Source organism: Arvicanthis niloticus, chromosome 6 (assembly GCF_011762505.2).
Source record: "Arvicanthis niloticus isolate mArvNil1 chromosome 6, mArvNil1.pat.X, whole genome shotgun sequence".
Taxonomy (NCBI): domain Eukaryota; kingdom Metazoa; phylum Chordata; class Mammalia; order Rodentia; family Muridae; genus Arvicanthis; species Arvicanthis niloticus.
Window position 1 is genome coordinate 32,684,960 of NC_047663.1, and position 17,100 is coordinate 32,702,059.

The window sequence follows — 17,100 nt, forward strand, 5'->3', positions numbered from 1 at the left end:
CTGGACAGGTACTTCAATTATATGCAGTACAGCCAGACACATACAAAGAAAGTTGTACACAAGACAGACGATAGGAAAGAAAAGAGAGGATGGTGAATTCCACCCAAGATAATATTGGAGAGCTTTTACATGGCTCTGACACATATGCAAGTAACAATTTCAAGGAGGATAGGACGTTGTTCTGCCTCCCAGTGTCAGAGGTCTCTACCCAGTTTGACTCTTCTGCTGCTTAGCACCTGAGGCAAGACAGAATATCATGGTCGTGCACATGTGCAGAGGGGGCTACCGATCTAAGAGTGACCAGAAAATATGAAATACATGAGGATCCAGGGACACCATAAACCCTTCAAAAGCACACTTTTAGGGACCTACTTTCCCACCAGGTCTCATTTTCTAGTTTTCGTTACCTCCAATAATGCTATCAAATTATGAATCTATCAATGGTAGAATCTACACATTAGACTGGAGCCCTCACGATGCAATCCCCTCTCAGTGAGCCTGTGGGGGATATTCCATATTCAAACCATAACATTGTCAGGAATGTCTTCCCAGAGAAAGTACAACTGGGCTAGATCTAGAAAATGTAGTCAGAGACCTAGAGAAGATTCTAATTACAGCAGATTTGTAAAGCCCTATATTCAGCAGGGTAGCAGGCTTGAGGCTTTGTGAAACACATTTGCATGTGTTGCTTGATTTAATCCTCGAATACTCTCTGAGGTAAGGATTAGCCAACATGATGCCTAAACTGTAAAGACCTTTAATTTAAGATGGTGAAGCTTGGGACCAGAGAGAGTAAACAGTCTAATAAGTAATGAAAGACAGCCACCCTAAAAACTCAACACCTGCAGGAGTAAAGTCCTAATAGTGTGTTAAACCATTTCATTACTGGCTTGGAAACCCAACTGTTAAATATTCAGAAACTTTGAAGACTTATTCTCATACCCAAGGTAGCCCAGCATGGACTACACTATGGAGACTGTCGTTTATTACAAACCAGCCACCCCACTCCTGGTCCTTTTGTTTGTTTTGGTGTTGCATCTCACCAGCACAACACTGCTCATATAACAACATGTCTGTATAGAACTACAGTGTGACAGAGTTGTAAACTAAAGATGTGACCAAAGGGTTTGTGTGTGTGTGTGTGTGTGTGTGTGTGTGTGTGTGTGTGTGTGTGTGATTTATAAGTAACCTGTTAGAAAAGAAAAATCTGAATGATTGGGCCACTTAAGATTTAATCTCACCAAATACATTTTGTCAGTAATTCTTTATGAAACTCCTGGCTCATTCTGTGTCTGGTCTTTGTGAGGAAAAAATAAAAGACTTAAGACACAGTCCCTGTCTATGAGGGAACACTCCATGGTATGAGATTTGAAAATTGGCCAGCTGGCTCATTAATCTTCAGCTCAACCTTGTCATTTTTACAAATTCCAGTTCTACATGGCTCTCACACCAATACATCATCGCATCGTCATTTGTGTGAGTTAACACCACACACAGACAACACACACAGAGAGACACACACAGAGACACACACACAGACACACACAGACACACACACAGAGAGATACACATACACACACAGAGACACCACACACAGAGACACACACACATAGAGATACACACACACACACACACACACCAGCAGTGGTTTATATGGGATTTGATTCTAATCATCTAGCACTCTTGGCTAGAGCTCTCCACTCTTTGTAGTCTACAGTTCTTGTTTATTTTAATAACCCATACTTCAGCTCCTTCGTGTGCTATGTACCATCCTTCTCTTCCTATTTTCCTAAAAGCATTGTCTGCTTTGTTGACAGAGTTTATAAGCAATTTCAACAACCATTTCATTAGGCAGAACTCCCTGACATGCAAGAAAGTCAGACCAGGCCAATCTTGATTAAAGAACTTTACAGGTACTGCACAGTCATCTGGGGACCTCTGTACAATGTGCTACATTGTCAATTCACCTCTCCATCTTAAACAACCCACCTCATACTCGCTTACTGGAGATCTCTTGAAAACTCCACAAGGAGCATACTTGAAATATCAGACATTTTTCTTTAAAACATCTGGGATTCTCTTCAAGTGCTGGTCACTGAGGTTTATGTGCTGGTGTGTCAGTGTAGGCAAAAGATATTTACAGATATTGAATTTGCTTAAAAAAATATAATGTCTGTGCCTCTTGCCATAACCTTTGCAGGCTCACAGTGAAGACTTTTGAGCTTTCTCTTAAGCACATTTCTGCAGTCTAAGTCTGAAAAAAAGCAAACAGCTCCTCAGAAATGCAGTAGTTCCGTGTCTTTTGTTGCGGTTCCCTTGCCCTGTTTTATGATACCAACTGAGTTACCAGTAATCTGTTGCTTTGTAGAATTTACTTGGAACGCACAACTTGGGAAGACTCTACTATGAGCCTATTAAAGATCGCCATGGCAACATCCTCATAGTTACCATCAGAGAAGTGGAGATGCTTTATTCCTTTTTTAATGGCAAATGGATGCAGATCTCAAAACTGCAAAGCCAGAGGAAGTCTCTGTCAACACCCGAAGAGCCAACAGCCTTAGATATTTTACTAATAACCATCCAGGTATGTAGTATTTTTTCCAATTTCCTGATATTTGTGTTTCTGATACATTTATGGCATCTCTAATACAATTTACCAAGAGCCATTTACATCAATGGTGACACTGTAGAGCCCTGCGGTGAGTCATTGCTCAGATTCCATACATAGAAATGAGGCTGTGGCTCTGTCTACATATAGAACTGGTCAAACCATCTTAAGAGTGGTCATTCTGATGCCCTGACAGTTACGAGTTACTTTCACATTACAGTGACAAAATTACCCCCCAGAGAAACAACATAACGTGAAAAGGTGTATTTTGGCTTGCAGTTTCAGATTATTACAGTCCATCATGACAAATGCATGGCACAGTGGCTCAGCCATGGTGGATCAGGAAGTCCTGAGTGGCTGGAACTAGGGTTTGGATGAGGCTAATAACCTCCAACGACCCTTCCCCTGGTGGTGAGCTACTCCCACCAGCCAGGTCCTGTTACTGAAGGTTCCATAGCCCTCCAAGATTCTACCAGTCAGAGGAATAAGCAATCAAAGCATGAAACTCAAAACATGAGGTATGATTAAGATACAAACCCATTAATACTGGTGAACCCATGAGAAGAACTGGGAGAAGCAAGCGGGGAGTCTGCAAAGAACGTTGCAAACATTAACTCGGTGCTGGAGTAGAGTGTAACAGTATGGGAATCACACACATCCATATTTACTCTTGCCTGTTCTTCATACTACCCTCTTACAACAGCAAGGCACAATTAACTCCATTTTAGGAATGAGATGGTTGGGGCTCAAAGAGGTTAAGGGACACAGGGCAGCACACAGAGGTAGACTGAATGAGGCTAACGAAGCTTTGTCCCCAGTAGTGTTCATTTGCACAGGCCCTTTTCCAAGGATCCCAGCACTGCAGCATTGAAAGGTTTATATTCTTTTTCTGTAGCATTTCTTTATTAGGGGGAGGAAGTATGCCACAGTGCACAGTCAGAGGTCAAAGGACAACTTGCAAGGATCAACCTTCTACCCTGTGGGTCCTAGGATTCAGCTCAGGACATCAGGCTTGGAGGCAAGCATCTTGACCTGCTCAGCCATCTCACCAGCCCTATATCATTTGTCTAAAAGACAGTATCAGAAACTGTGTTAGCCTCAGATGCTGCAAGCCACAGAATGTGGCCCTAGGCACAATAGCGTCCAAGTACCAAAACTGAGAGTTCGACTCAGACCAAATGGTAAAGGAAGCCTTCTTTCAGCTGCCAATCACATTCTGTGGGATGAGTGAGAGACTTGGGAGTAAATAGTAACTTGGGGTTTTAGTGAGGGGTCGAAGATAAGTGCTCCCAATAGGTTATTCACAAAATTCACACTGGAGCAACTCGTGCAGACCTGGGATAGACAGCAGCACTAGCCACAGGCCTGGCTCCCCCAGTGGCTCACATTCATACGTGACAGGGACTTCACAGTGCTTCTCTCTCATTGTTTCGTTTTATTAAAAATCCACTGGTTGAATGGAATTCATCAATTGGGTAGAAAACATCTGCCCAGAGCAAGCATGGGAGTATATTTATGAACAAGTCCGTTCTGAATAACAGGGAAGGAAGAGCCGGATTCCACACAGACAAATCCCAACCTCGGCCACACTAGCTACCCATGTTGACCTTAAATAACTTACTCACTTTCACTCCCAAGGAATGTCTAATGCAAGAATGAGCCTGGTCACTACTTGACCTGGCCCCAACCAGAACAAAGTCCAACACAGCACAGGTAATCTGAGTGGTCAAAGCCGGTAGCTCTGGATTTGATATGTGGAATCTGGGTTCAGTGTGTGTGTGTGTGTGTGTGTGTGTGTGTGTGTGTGTGTGTGTGTGGAGAGGGGGGGGGGGCAGGGAGCATAGACACACTCCTGGCTCCTCTCTTCACCTTTTATAAGCAAGTGCTAAAAGAAACGTTTAAGAAATCATAATAAATTTAGTTTTTACAGGGTGACTAATACACTAATCCCCTATAGGGATAAAATGGGGTCTGGGCTACCTTTACTCCTAGAAACACAGGCCCCAGCATGATATAATACCTGGTTTCTTCTAGACTTATTACATTAAAAATGTGTTACAGGTGCAGAAAAATTCCAATCTGGTGAAAGGTTGTTAGAGAAGGAGACCAAAAATAGAGGCGGGATCAGGTTTCCACACAGATCCAAGTGGAAAATTCACCCCCTGCTGACTGGCGCATTCCTGCTTGATGTCATTCCCACCCACCCCCTCCTTTCTCCTCCCCTCACCTTTTCTCTCCCACTTCTCAGGCAGATCTTAGGCTGGATGGGAAATGGACAGTAAGACTCTTAGGGTTGGTGGCCAAACACTGAACACTGGAGACAATTCTATCAGGAGTTGGCTTCACCAACTCAATGTGAAGGCTGTTCTAGACCTTGGTGGTCCAAAGATGGCTGGATACCTATTCCAGTGACAAGCCAAACTCTCTTCTCTCAAAGAATTGAAGGGTATAAGGCATGCCAGCATAGGTCTTGGCTTCTTCCTGGCACCTCACAACATGCTCTGGGGTATCTCTTTGAAACTAGGGTGACTGGGTAGTATTTCTACTCTGTTTCTTCAGCTATGTGGCTAGAGGGAGTTACTCTTCAACCCTTTGTCTCCTCTTCCATAAAGAATCCTACCTCACAGGGTTCTGAAGATGCCATGAAATGGCATATAAGCATCAGAAGAGTAACTGACACAGTAAACAGTCTTTATTACTTTTCTACTTAAAAAAATCCAAGCAATATTAGGCTCTCCTCAGATTACTTCCAATCCAACTCCACCTTGCTAGAGAGACCTCTGCTACTGGCTGGTCATTCATTCCTTGAGGCATTTTGTCACCTTAATCTACATTTTTGTAACAAGTAAGAAACACTTGGGAAGTAAAAGTTGTTATGGACAAATTAGAGTCCCGCTGAGCAAACTGATTGACAGTGAAGGTGTTTCCCACCAAGAAGGCCACCCTGGGATGATGCTTACTCTAGGACCTTTAGGGGGTCACTCCAGGGGCTGGATACCTTGAATAGGCAATGGTCTAAGGACATTTGTTTCAAACATGTGTACTGTATATTCAGCGTTGTCATATCTATGTTATCATTTGATTCTCAAGAAAAGCCAAGGAAGGCTAATGATTCTGTGTCCATGCCACACATGAAGATACACATGTTTAGGAAATGATGTACCAATGTCACATTATCCAAAAATGAAGAGAAGATGCAGAAGTCACCCCCCAACCCCCACACACACCTAGCCTGGAGCCCTTCCCATTCCACTGTGTGACTAGAGGCTCTCTGTCTCCTTTCTTTGCAGGCCATCCTAAGGAAATCTTGCCTGCCTCTAATCTCTGCTTCCTCTCTTTAGGCATGACTTGTTACCACTAGATGTCCAGTACATATTATCTCATCTGCCTTTTCTGTTGTCTGGCCTATACATTCCTCCTACACCCTTCCTACACACACATCTAACATGCTAATCAAAAAGAAATCTCAAATATTAGTGTTAAAGAACTAGCAAGGATAGAAGTAAGAAACAAGTGGGTTCACCCCTGTGAATATGAACACTATTTATAATCACCAAAGACTATAAACAACCTCTAGTCTCCAATAGTTACTAAATGGCTGAACAAAACTGAGTGTAACCATGTCCTGGAGAGTTATTCAGCCATGTAAGTGAGTCAGGTATGACCCAGGTTACAGCCTTAGGTGAGCCTTGCACTCAACATCATACTAAGCAAAAGAAGTCAGATAGGAAACATCACAGGTTATGTGACTCCAATTGTATGTATTCTGTATCTATAATGAGCAAGATCAATGAGACAGAATTCCTGGGGGCAGGGAGAAGATAGATGGGAGAGCAGTGTGTAATGAATGTGATTCTTCTTTCTAAAGTAGTTAAAAAGGTCTAGATATTGGTACTGACAGTTACACAACCTTGCCAATATGCCAAGCACCGATTAGTATAATGCTTTATAAAGATGAAACTTAGTGAGTTACACCCCACTTCAGAAGAAGAAATGACACAGGCTGGAGAGATGGCTCAGTGGTTAAGACTATTCTTCCAGATATCCTGAGTTCAATTCCCAGCAACCACATGGTGGCTCACAACCATCTGTAATGGGATCCAATGCCCTCTTCTGGTATGTCTGAAGACAGCTACAGTGTACTCATATACATTAGATAGATAGATAGATAGATAGATAGATAGATAGATAGATAGATAGATACGCCTGCCTCCAGAAAAAAAAAATCTTTAAAAAAAGAAGAAATGACAGAAGTAATAGAGACTGCATTAATCTATAATCACCTTCCATGGAAAGGGGGCAGCTCCCAGTCAGCCCCAGCCCACTGTGGTACAGGAACATGGTTCCATTGTCAAAACATTTTCCATCCTTTAAAAAGAAGTTGAAAACGCAGAATGTAAAGTAAAAATCTCTCTATTTTTAAAAGCTGTAAACAAGTCAGAAAATTGAAATACTTTCTGGTCTAATTAGTCCTCGACCCACAGTGACCACTAGCCACTCCTTTGTGACCTCTGCCCTCCTACACAATTGGCTTCCGAGCCTGACCCAGCAAAATAAAAGTCCAGGTCTTACTGGAGAAACAGCTGCCTATTGTTCCTTCAGCAGGCTCTTAGGAGAACAGAGGGTAGGCTGGGCAGAAGACTCTAAGACCCCCTACCAGCAAGACCCAGACCTCACCCAGGTCTGCCTTTCACAAACGTGATTTTTGGCAACATTGATGAGGTGACAGGCTCTCTTTTCCGCGCTATAGGGGAATCAAGTGAGCAAGTCAAGGTCCTTGCTCTCAAGGAGCTCAGTCAAGGGAGGGAGACAGGCTTGTAAACAAATCAAGGTAGTACAAGGCAGAATTAAACCAGAGCCTGATAACGGCACAAACACTGTACTATAGGAGCTCACACAAGGCAGCTATTAAGTCTGCCTAGAAATATCAGGCACTGCAGAAGAGGTAGCGTTGGGCTGAGCCATGAGGAGAAGCTAAGTTTATCAGATGGAGGGGGGAAAAGGAGCCAGAGAAGGGAGGGAGGGAGCATTAAATGAGAGAATACAGACAGGCAAAGAAAGGGGACAGGAGCTGGAAGAGCGAGCAGCTTCAGCCTCCCTGAAGCTTACGCGGGCCTAACACACTCTTCATATGGACTTTATTAAGCTGATTAGAAAAACTGGCTCATAGCTTTCACCCTCATACTGGAATGTAAGCTCCACAAAGGAAAGATAAGTCTTATTTATCCCTGTGTCATCAACGACCATGCACAATCCTTGGCATGTTAAGTAGGTGCTTTGTAATAGAGCTAGTGCAAGCTAGTGCGGCTGAGGCAGGAGGATGCCAAGTTCAAGACGCGTCTGGGTTACAGGGCATTCAAAGGCAGCCTAAGCAAGTTTCGGAGACCCTATTAGAAACACAGGTGAAAGAGGAGGCTGAGGACACAGTTAGGTGGTAGGGGGCTCCCTTCATATGCCCCAGCCTGGGGTTCCATCCTCAACGCCCTTCAGAAAAACACAGGAGGCAGCAATCGGGACATTGCTGGGGAGGAAAAAGCAATTCATTATATCTAGAGACAGGGGACATAGAAGGACAGTGGTGGTGGAAGGGAGAGCCTGTAGATGCAGGTTGGAGGTTAAATCAGGCGATGGGCATTCAGTTTGGTCTTAGAGGCAGTTCCAGTACCTTAGATTATATGAAAGAGACAGCTTTCTCTTCCCATTCATTTTTCAGGCTCCAAAAACATTCTGACTAATAAAGGACAAATGACTATGTAAAGACACCAAAATACATAGTAAGTGCTCAGTGACCTTCTTTTTAAAGCTTGACTGAGAGAACGAGTTACTCCATCCCAACGTGGTGACGGTTTTTACACAACCACAGGATGTTCCTAACTCATATTCGACTTGTGGTCAGTTCTGACCCCCACATGTTTGTCTCTGACACCCTTACCCATCCTATATTTGTACCCTTGGGGTTGAGTCTTTACAAGCACATTTTCTTATTACATTTCAACCCTAATTATGATAGGCTTATTTTTCCGACGCACTTGGTCATTCATAGCTTTATTGCTATTTTTCCAGAAAATTCAAACCATACAAAACCTTGGACCCACAAATTTGATCCACACATTGTTGATTTGCTTTGTCCAGAATGTCAATAAATGAGCTGAAAACACAGTCCCTTGGGGCCAGTCCCTACTGGGCTGTCAATCTGTCTACTATTCCAGTATCGTCTTCATTATCCACAAATATTTGACCTCGTTATCGGGCTTGTTAAGGCAATGTGGTGGAGAGTCTGCTCTTTCCTGAAATGGATTACATTGGAGGCTTCACTCTGCTCTGAGGATCCCCAATTTTGTTGCTATTGGAAATGAAAAATGTCTCTATGACTTCCTCTTCACAAAACCATGCCGACTTCTCCTCGATTGTCTAGCTGGCTGCAAATTGATTGTATGACGGTTCTCTCTCATCTTCCCCTGCCAAGATCAATAATTTGAAGGTTTTTAATTACCAGAAACATTCTGTGTTTTCCTTGCTTCTGTGGCAAAGACAGGCATATTTGTCCTTTCCTAGTCTTTAGGGACTTTCTCCAGTCTCCATGAGGTCTCAAAGATAATGACCTGCGAGTCTACAGCCACATCTGCTTGTACCTCTGGGGTATATATCACCAAACTCTGCTGATTCAAATGCTTCTGTTCTTCCTTCTCATGTTAATCACTTATCACCCTTTGATGTTGTTAATTTCCCAAAACATGAGCTTAGACCCACCGGGCCTCTTCCAGTCAGCTACATCCTTATGGTCTGTTTGGAAGAGACATGGGAGAAATACTACTAAGTTCAGTCTCAGCCATCCCTACAGCAATAATCATCTTTCTTGATCATAAGATGTTTTTTCCTACTTTATATTTTGCTAAATATAATGCTTCTTGAAAGTTATTTTAAACTATTTTATTTTAGGCTAATGAGAAAAGTTATTTTCTCATTAAGTTCATTGTTGGGTTCAAGAAGAAGACAAGGGGCTGAGGATGGTTCAGTGGCAGAGCACCCAAGTATGTGTGAGGATCTGGGTCCAACTCCTGAGGTGCAGAAGGAAAAACAGAAGAGGAAAGAGCATCTCAGCACCCCTACTGCCCTACCGCAACACCCATGTCCGCCCCGTGTGACCTGCCTTTCTCATCCTGCAAGGAGTGTTTGCCTGAAGCCTGAACTCGATTACCTGAGGCTTGTGCTTCCTTTAGGGCAGAGCACCCCATGGTACTCAAAAGCGTGATGCACAGGTCAGAGGGTATGACATGGAGCACACCTCAGACAGTGGGTTCTACGGAGGAGGACTTGTTCCTTCAGAGAGAATCTGTCCAGGAAGCCGCATTTCTCCCTCCTCCCTGAAGATTTCTGTACACGTTCAGGTGTTGGCTTTGGTTTTAATTCCTGTCTTCCTTACAGTTAGTGGCAAAAGTTGGGTCACTTCATTCTACTCTTCTAAAAATTTAATTCCTCTTTCTTAACATTGCTTTCATTGAAAAGTCATGATGACAACTATTAACTGAGTCCAAAGTGATACGTGTATACAATGTAAAATAATCAATCGGGGAAAACCAGTAGTCAGTTACCTGAGTTTCTGCATCTGTACAGAGAGGTGAACATTGTAACCCACACGATTCACCAAAAACTGAGCACAGTGAACAAAATCCCAGCTAGCCAAATTTTCATTGTGCTTAACTCGGCATACCCTGCCGAACCAACATCTTCTCCATATTGCAGTCTTAGCAGCCTGTGGGCCATTGTCATATAACAAATATAACAACATAATGCAAATTCAATGCAAACTATTCAGACAATGTTTTAATCTTGTAAAAAAAAAAAAGAAGAGGAAAGAGAAGAAGAGGAGGAGGAAGAAGAGAATGAAGAGGGGGATGAAGAGGAAGAAGAAGATGAAGAGGAGGAGGAGAAGGAAGAGAAAAGACAAGACGGTTTGAAGCTTATTATAAGAAAACTCAATCAAATTCTATGCAAAGTCACTGGCCATAGAGAAAAAACCCAGACATGGCAGGAAAGTCAATGATGGAAGAACAGAAAATAAACAGGATCCTCAGAAGGACTTTACTTGCCTATCAACATCTTGAAGATCTCAGGAAAAGAATTCAAAAACTTCAGATGCTTTTGTTAGACTGGCTTTCTTCATGACGACCCTGGCGAACTCTAATATGAAAAGCATCATCATCTCCCATACACTGGGGCCTGAAATGTTAATCCAAAGGGAAACGGTGCCCACTCATTCTTTCTTTACTCTTGGAATCAGTGTGTAATTACAAATGGTTTTAAAAACCTAAATAAACCACTTGGTGCTAATCTTTTACTTTTGGAAATAAAGAATCAAACTTTTTTTCTTTTTACTACTTACCACTTAGATTCTATTTTAAATCGTTTTCTTTAAAGTAGACATTTCTACCTTAATTATTCTAAATTTAAGGATAATGTGTTTTGTCAGCATTTACACAGATAAATGTTTATTTTTCCACAGCTAAACTATAAGCCCTCCGGGGACAGGTATTGTGAATTCTATCTTTCTTTATTATCTGCCTCCTCCAGAAGCAGCCTATTCCCCATTATAAACCCACAAATGTACCCTTGGCACAGAAATCTGAGAAAAATGAACATTGGATACATATATTAAAGGCTGATTACCTGACTTAGAGAAGGATTTTTTTTTTTCTATACCTAAGACTAGCTGTACTCTCAAATACCTCCCAGCTCCTCATTGTGGTACCTGAGGTTTCTTACATCATGGCCACCATTCCTTTCACTCATAACAGCACATCTTGAAGAATAGGTTTTGAGAGAGCTGTGTGCAATGACTGGTTGCTTTCATTTTTGTCTCTCTTTGCTCTACAGGATATCCTGTCCTATCACAAGAGGAGTCATCAGAGGCTCTCGCCTGGACTGTATCTAGGTTATCTAAAGCTATGTAGCTCTGTGGATCAGATCAAAGTGCTCGTAACCCAAAAGCTGCCCAACATGCTCTGCCACGTGAAGATTCGTGAAAACCATAACATTTCCAAGTAAGTGGTCCAGAGGACAGATTTCCCTTAGTCTCAAGTGCCCGAAGGAAAGTCAAGTGATATCTACCAGTGTAATGTCTGTCCCCGGAGACATGTTCGGCAGCATGGTGGAGTCCTAGCACTTAGGATAAGGTCAACTGAGAGGAGCACGGCTATTAAAGGGAGGAGCTACACCTTCCCTGTCCCTTCTGCCTCACTCAGGGTGAAACCAGCGATGCTCCATTGGCTGACGAAGGGATGGAGACTTTGTCTTTCCGCACTGCTGTTCCTTTATCTTTCCTCACCATTGAAAATCATTACGCTCTCCGAACTCTTTGTCCCTAAGATCACCAATAAGAGTGGTATCTGGTGAAGCCAATGCTTCTTCCCTGATCCGAAGGAGCCCCGCCCACTTTCAGTCTGCCCACTCCTATCTCGAGCTCTCTCTGCCTTTAGGACTTTATATCTTTCTGACGTGTCTGATTATTCTCTAGGGAAGAAAAGAAGTATCGTGGCGGGGCCCAAACTTTCAGAAATTTCCTCTATGGTTTGGCATGTGGTGAATTACTTTGTTAGTCTTGGGACAGTCTTGGTGATGTGTCTCAACTTTATAACTAACCCTAATAGCAGGTCTCTCGTTCATCTACTGTAATCAGCTGAACTGTGTGCTACGTGAAAACAAAGAGAAAGAAGAAATACATAGTAAAATGTCTCTGAACTTCCTTAGGTGTCAAGGAATGCAAAGTAGACTCTCAAAGTCTTTTAGAGTATAGATTTGCTTAATGAAAACAAATTGGGCCCTTTGAAATTTGGTGTCTACAGTGGCGAGACTTTAATGACTACACCGTCTCACAGGATTGAACGAGTACTACTGGTGGTGGTGAAGAAGACAGACAGGTGGAAGAGATGTGGTAGCCTCTGAGTACTCTCTGACCCCCATACTTCTTCCTTTTCACTTAGCAATTGCACCTGGACTTTAAGTCTGCCCCCTGGTGGTCATTTCAATAATCGACATTTGGTATCCTCAAAGTCTTTTTTTCCAGAAGACTGCAAGGCTCATGTGTGACTTGACTGCACATGGATCATTTTCATTTGTTTCTGGATTTGTGTCATAAAGTCTTGGTCACCATCTTTTAGTAATTACATCAACAGACTTTTCCCTTCTCAAGGACCCAGAATCACTAGTACAAAAGGCTATGCCAGCCTTCATCCTGCAAGTTCCAGCCATCTCGCTATCCTCAGAGCCCACGCTAACTAGTTCATGGCAGTGCAGTTCTTATTGGGGATTTTCTAATTTGGTTCCATATCCCATTATAGCAAAGTCGTCCTTTAGGGTCTGTGTATATTGTGCTAACCATAAGCCCCTCATCTAGTCGTGTATCAGTGATGAGAAAAAGGAACTCAATCCCAAGCTGGCTCTCAAGGTTTTTCGTTATTTGTGAAGTCAAAAGCATGCCCAAATTGCAATAGAACCTAAGTATGATTTCTCTCTCTCTCTCTTTCTCTCTCTCTGTCTCTCTCTCTTATTGGAACAGATGATAGATTTTTCCATAGTCTTGTCCAGTATGAGGCTTGAAATGAAACAGATCTCTTAAAAATAGAAACATTTCTAAGAGAGCAGGAAGAGAGCGCTTGGAGTTGGTTGATTGACTTGTTTGTTTGTCTTGCTTTTTTGTTGTTGTTTTGTTTTAAATGAACCTCCTCCAACACAGCCAATTTGGTTTTCTGACCCAGAGACTGGAGCCTGGGCTGTGCTGAATCTTCGGTGACAGACTTCCACCATGAAGAGAAGGGCTTTCCTTCCTAGCCTGCTCTTGAGAGCCAGTTACGGCTCCCCCGCAGAGCTCGGAGGAGAAACTAGGGCCAACTGAACGTGTTTAGAGACTTGTGCAAATTACCTGTGGAAACAATGTTGCCCCAGAGGCGTTTACCTTCATCTTTTCAAGCCCCTTTTGAAAAGTGGCTTTTGGGGGACCAGCCAGATGTTCCTTCCTCCCACCGCCATTCTTTCGCCTTCCCTTCTGTTTGACATTTGGAAAAGTTCATTAGGAAGAACTATAGAGCATGCAGAATGGAGACACAGATGACTGCTTTGGGAGGAGGAAGGAGGCAGTGATGTGTGTCCCCTGGTTCCTTTTATTGGAATTGTCTGGTGGTCCTGTTTGTGATTCTTCTCAAGCCTTTGGAAAAGGGAATGAAACCAAAATAGTCCCCATGATTACAACAGGCCAGGGCTGAAATGTGCTGTGTGGTTTGTTGCCCGAGTTGGATCAGAGTCTTGTGGTTAGCCAACTGTGGAATTAACCAGTAGATGCCCCTGTGGTAAAACGTAGGCTCTTAGAACTTACAGGATCCACAGAGACAGGAAAATAAGGACAGTCAGAAAGCAGCTACAAACACCTGAATGTTTCAGTCTCAAAAGCTGACTCATGGAAGCCTGACCTTTTGTTCAGAGGGACAGGTGCTCGGACAGGTGAACTAAAGCTGAAATCGGCAGTAGTCGGTTCGAACTCCATTTAGGTACCAAAAGGTTCAAGTTCCATAAACAGCATTTTAACCATGGAGAACTGGCCATTTCAGGCTCTGGACATACACAGCAAGAAAGTTCTGAGCTGTATTCTGAACTTTTCTTATATTTCTAATTTTAACTTGACTCAACATACAGAGAGGAGTGGGAGTGGATCCAAAAGCTTTCTGGCTCTGAATCTATGGAAAGTGTGGATCATAATGCTGACTGCCCCATGCAATTGTTCTTCTACGAGCTCCAGATGGCAGTGACGGCTCTCCTGAAGCAGATCAATATACCTCGACACCAGGTACTGGGCTTTACCATTTTATCTCCTTTTTTATGGTTCATGGAAACTAAGTCGTATCATAAAACTTACTCAAGAGGCATATATATGTATGTATGTTTATTGTCATTTATTTAAATACCACTCTGCCTGTACATGCATGTTTTGAATTTAATGGCTACAGCTAGACCCGGGCTATGCTCTGGCTCCTTTTCTCTTGTTCCTTCATATCAGCCTCTTACGAATTTTCCAGACCCCACTCACAGGGTACTCTGGCTAAGCAAGAAAGACCCTCTTGTCTACCCTGAAAGATACCAAGATTCAGCTTCAGGTCAGCGTGAAATGCAGGAATCTCTACATATATGCATACATAAACAAACAACGGTATAGTTAGGTATGCAAATATTTTAAGAGCAAAAGGATAATCTAATCGTGGAATCTAAAACAATGGCCAATTGATTTCATGTTGTCCGTTATTAGCTAAGTGGAAATAGACACATCTCCCCTCTGTGAGTCAGAACTTCAAGGGAGACTGGTGGCAGTCGGCATATGAAGGATAAAGATGTTTAAGGCTCTGTCTAACAACATGTCTGCCCTCTGCCTTGTTTTCCCTCCTTTCGCTGTCCCTGGCCCCTCCCAACACAACATGAACACAGAGCGGGAGAGAACCAAGTGTATCCCGCATGAGGAAGCTCACGACAGCACTGGCCTGTTCTCTCTTCAGAAGAGAAAGAGCTACACACTGGCCACACAAAGGCAATAAGTCAGAAATTCCAAAAGTGTCCAACTATTAGGATTTTGCTGATTTTTAAGTCTATACTTCCCAGCCAGCCCAAACCTGCCAACACTGACACAGACTAAACTGTAAGAGAGGCTAAAGACACTAGGGGGGCTACTGGATTATTCAAGGGGTGGCCCTGTGCTCACAAAGAGAAAAAGTAAGAGCACAGCAGCTCTCCTGTGACAGTAGGTACTATTAAAGGGTTTCTTGGATTTAGCGGGTTTGAGGCAGCTCGTATTTCATTGGTGACTCGGGCTACATACACACGCTGGGAGAAGGCCGCTTAACTGCATAACAGTGCATACAACATTTTTTTTTTTATACTTGTAAATTTTTCTCAGTCCTTGGCCAGAAATGACATTTTTTCCCCCTTAACCAACTTAAATTGAAACTAGTGGATTTTTAATTCAATCCATTTTTTTGTTGCTTCATGTAATTATATTCATCATTTTGAAAAGCCCACAGAACGAAATCATTTTCTGCTTTTATAAGGAGCATAAATGTTGTTTTCAGAGTTTATGTGGAACATTACTGCCTTAAATCTTGATTTTATATAGCATTATTAAATGGGCTGAACCCTAATATTTATGTTGTATAAAAATTCCAAGCTTGAAGTTGTGTAATTTTGTTAGATGTTTTATGCCGGTTTGGTGTTGTTTATGTAAGTGCTATGTTGTAACTCTCCTATTTTTCCTCTGCGCGTGTCCCTCTGCAGGCAAGGAACTTCCGCCTCTACACACAGGAGGTGTTGGAAATGGGTCACAATGTGTCCTTTCTTCTCCTGCTCCCTGCCTCAGACGACGTCTGTACAGCCCCAGGACAGAATAATCCTTACACCCCACACTCGGGGTTCCTTAACGTCCCTCTTCAGACGTTTGAACTCGGTATAGTAGCTTGTTTCACCTAGAAATATTAACCCAGCCTCCTTATAATAAAATCACAAAGTGATATCTGTTCCCCCCTTGTCCCAGTGGAGGGTCAGTAAATCACATGATGGCTTTGGCAACAACCCTTCCTAGAACTGTGTACAACTGTAAGTGAGCAAGAGTGAGCCTCCAGGACTAGACGGAGCAGTGGCTGCTGAAACCTAGCTAAGGCCAATGGAGACGAAGGAATTCCAAACTGAAGGTCACCAGGCTTACTCAGTACCTTCTCTCCCAACTTCTGAGAATACAAGAATGATGTGTTCATGAAGATGCTTCCCTCCCCCTCCTCCTTCCCACTTTCTCTCTCTGTCTCTGTCTCTGTCTCTCTCTCTCTCTCTCTCTGTCTCTCTGTCTCTCTCCCTCCCTCCCCTCTCACAGTCAGCTGGGAAAACATAACAATGAAATTAATAGAGTTTATATCACTTACAAGCAAAAAAAGATAAGTAGTCTTGATTTATTAAACAATCAGATTGATATTAATTAGACTCTAAATAGCTTAGACGATTTGAGGAGTGGACAAGATCTCCCAGAATGCAATGCTGTGATCTTAACGTGAGAGATCTGGATGGTGGAAGATCTTGCCCTGGCCTTCAGAATGAATAGTTGGGCTGCAGTTTCTGCAGAGACCCCTGCTGCCCACTGAGAATGTGAACAGGGAGGCTTTGTCTCCTTTCTGGTGCTTCATCTTGTAACCGACCAATAAGAGGCAATTAGCAAGGGCTCCCTCAATTTAAATAAATCCTGCAATTTGGGGGAGGTTGAGTGAGTGGGTGGGTAGAATGGGGCAGACCCTTTTCTGACAGCTCCTAAGCCTAGATTTACAGATACACAAGGAGATTGCCTGAAACTTCACTTTGAGATCTGTGCAACTGAATCCAAATTTATCTCTTCAGATAAATTGCTTAAGCTACTTAGTTGTCCTTGCTCCAAGTAGTTTAAACACCCAAAGGGTAATGAATGGCAACTGCTATTC

The 17,100-nt window shown here is 42.8% G+C and overlaps 1 protein-coding gene across 3 annotated transcripts in view; it reads left to right on the top strand.

Annotated features, from left to right (window-relative positions):
* The window catches only part of Ankfn1 (ankyrin repeat and fibronectin type III domain containing 1), a 384,869-nt gene that overhangs the window by 334,424 nt on the left and 33,345 nt on the right, over positions 1 to 17,100 (top strand). For all 3 annotated transcript variants that reach the window (XM_076936037.1, XM_034506546.2, XM_076936038.1), the window contains exons 14-17: positions 2,369 to 2,584; positions 11,483 to 11,649; positions 14,294 to 14,444; positions 15,917 to 16,085. In XM_076936037.1, the coding sequence (XP_076792152.1) occupies positions 2,369 to 2,584; positions 11,483 to 11,649; positions 14,294 to 14,444; positions 15,917 to 16,085 (703 nt within the window). The remainder of the gene's footprint in view (positions 1 to 2,368; positions 2,585 to 11,482; positions 11,650 to 14,293; positions 14,445 to 15,916; positions 16,086 to 17,100) is intronic.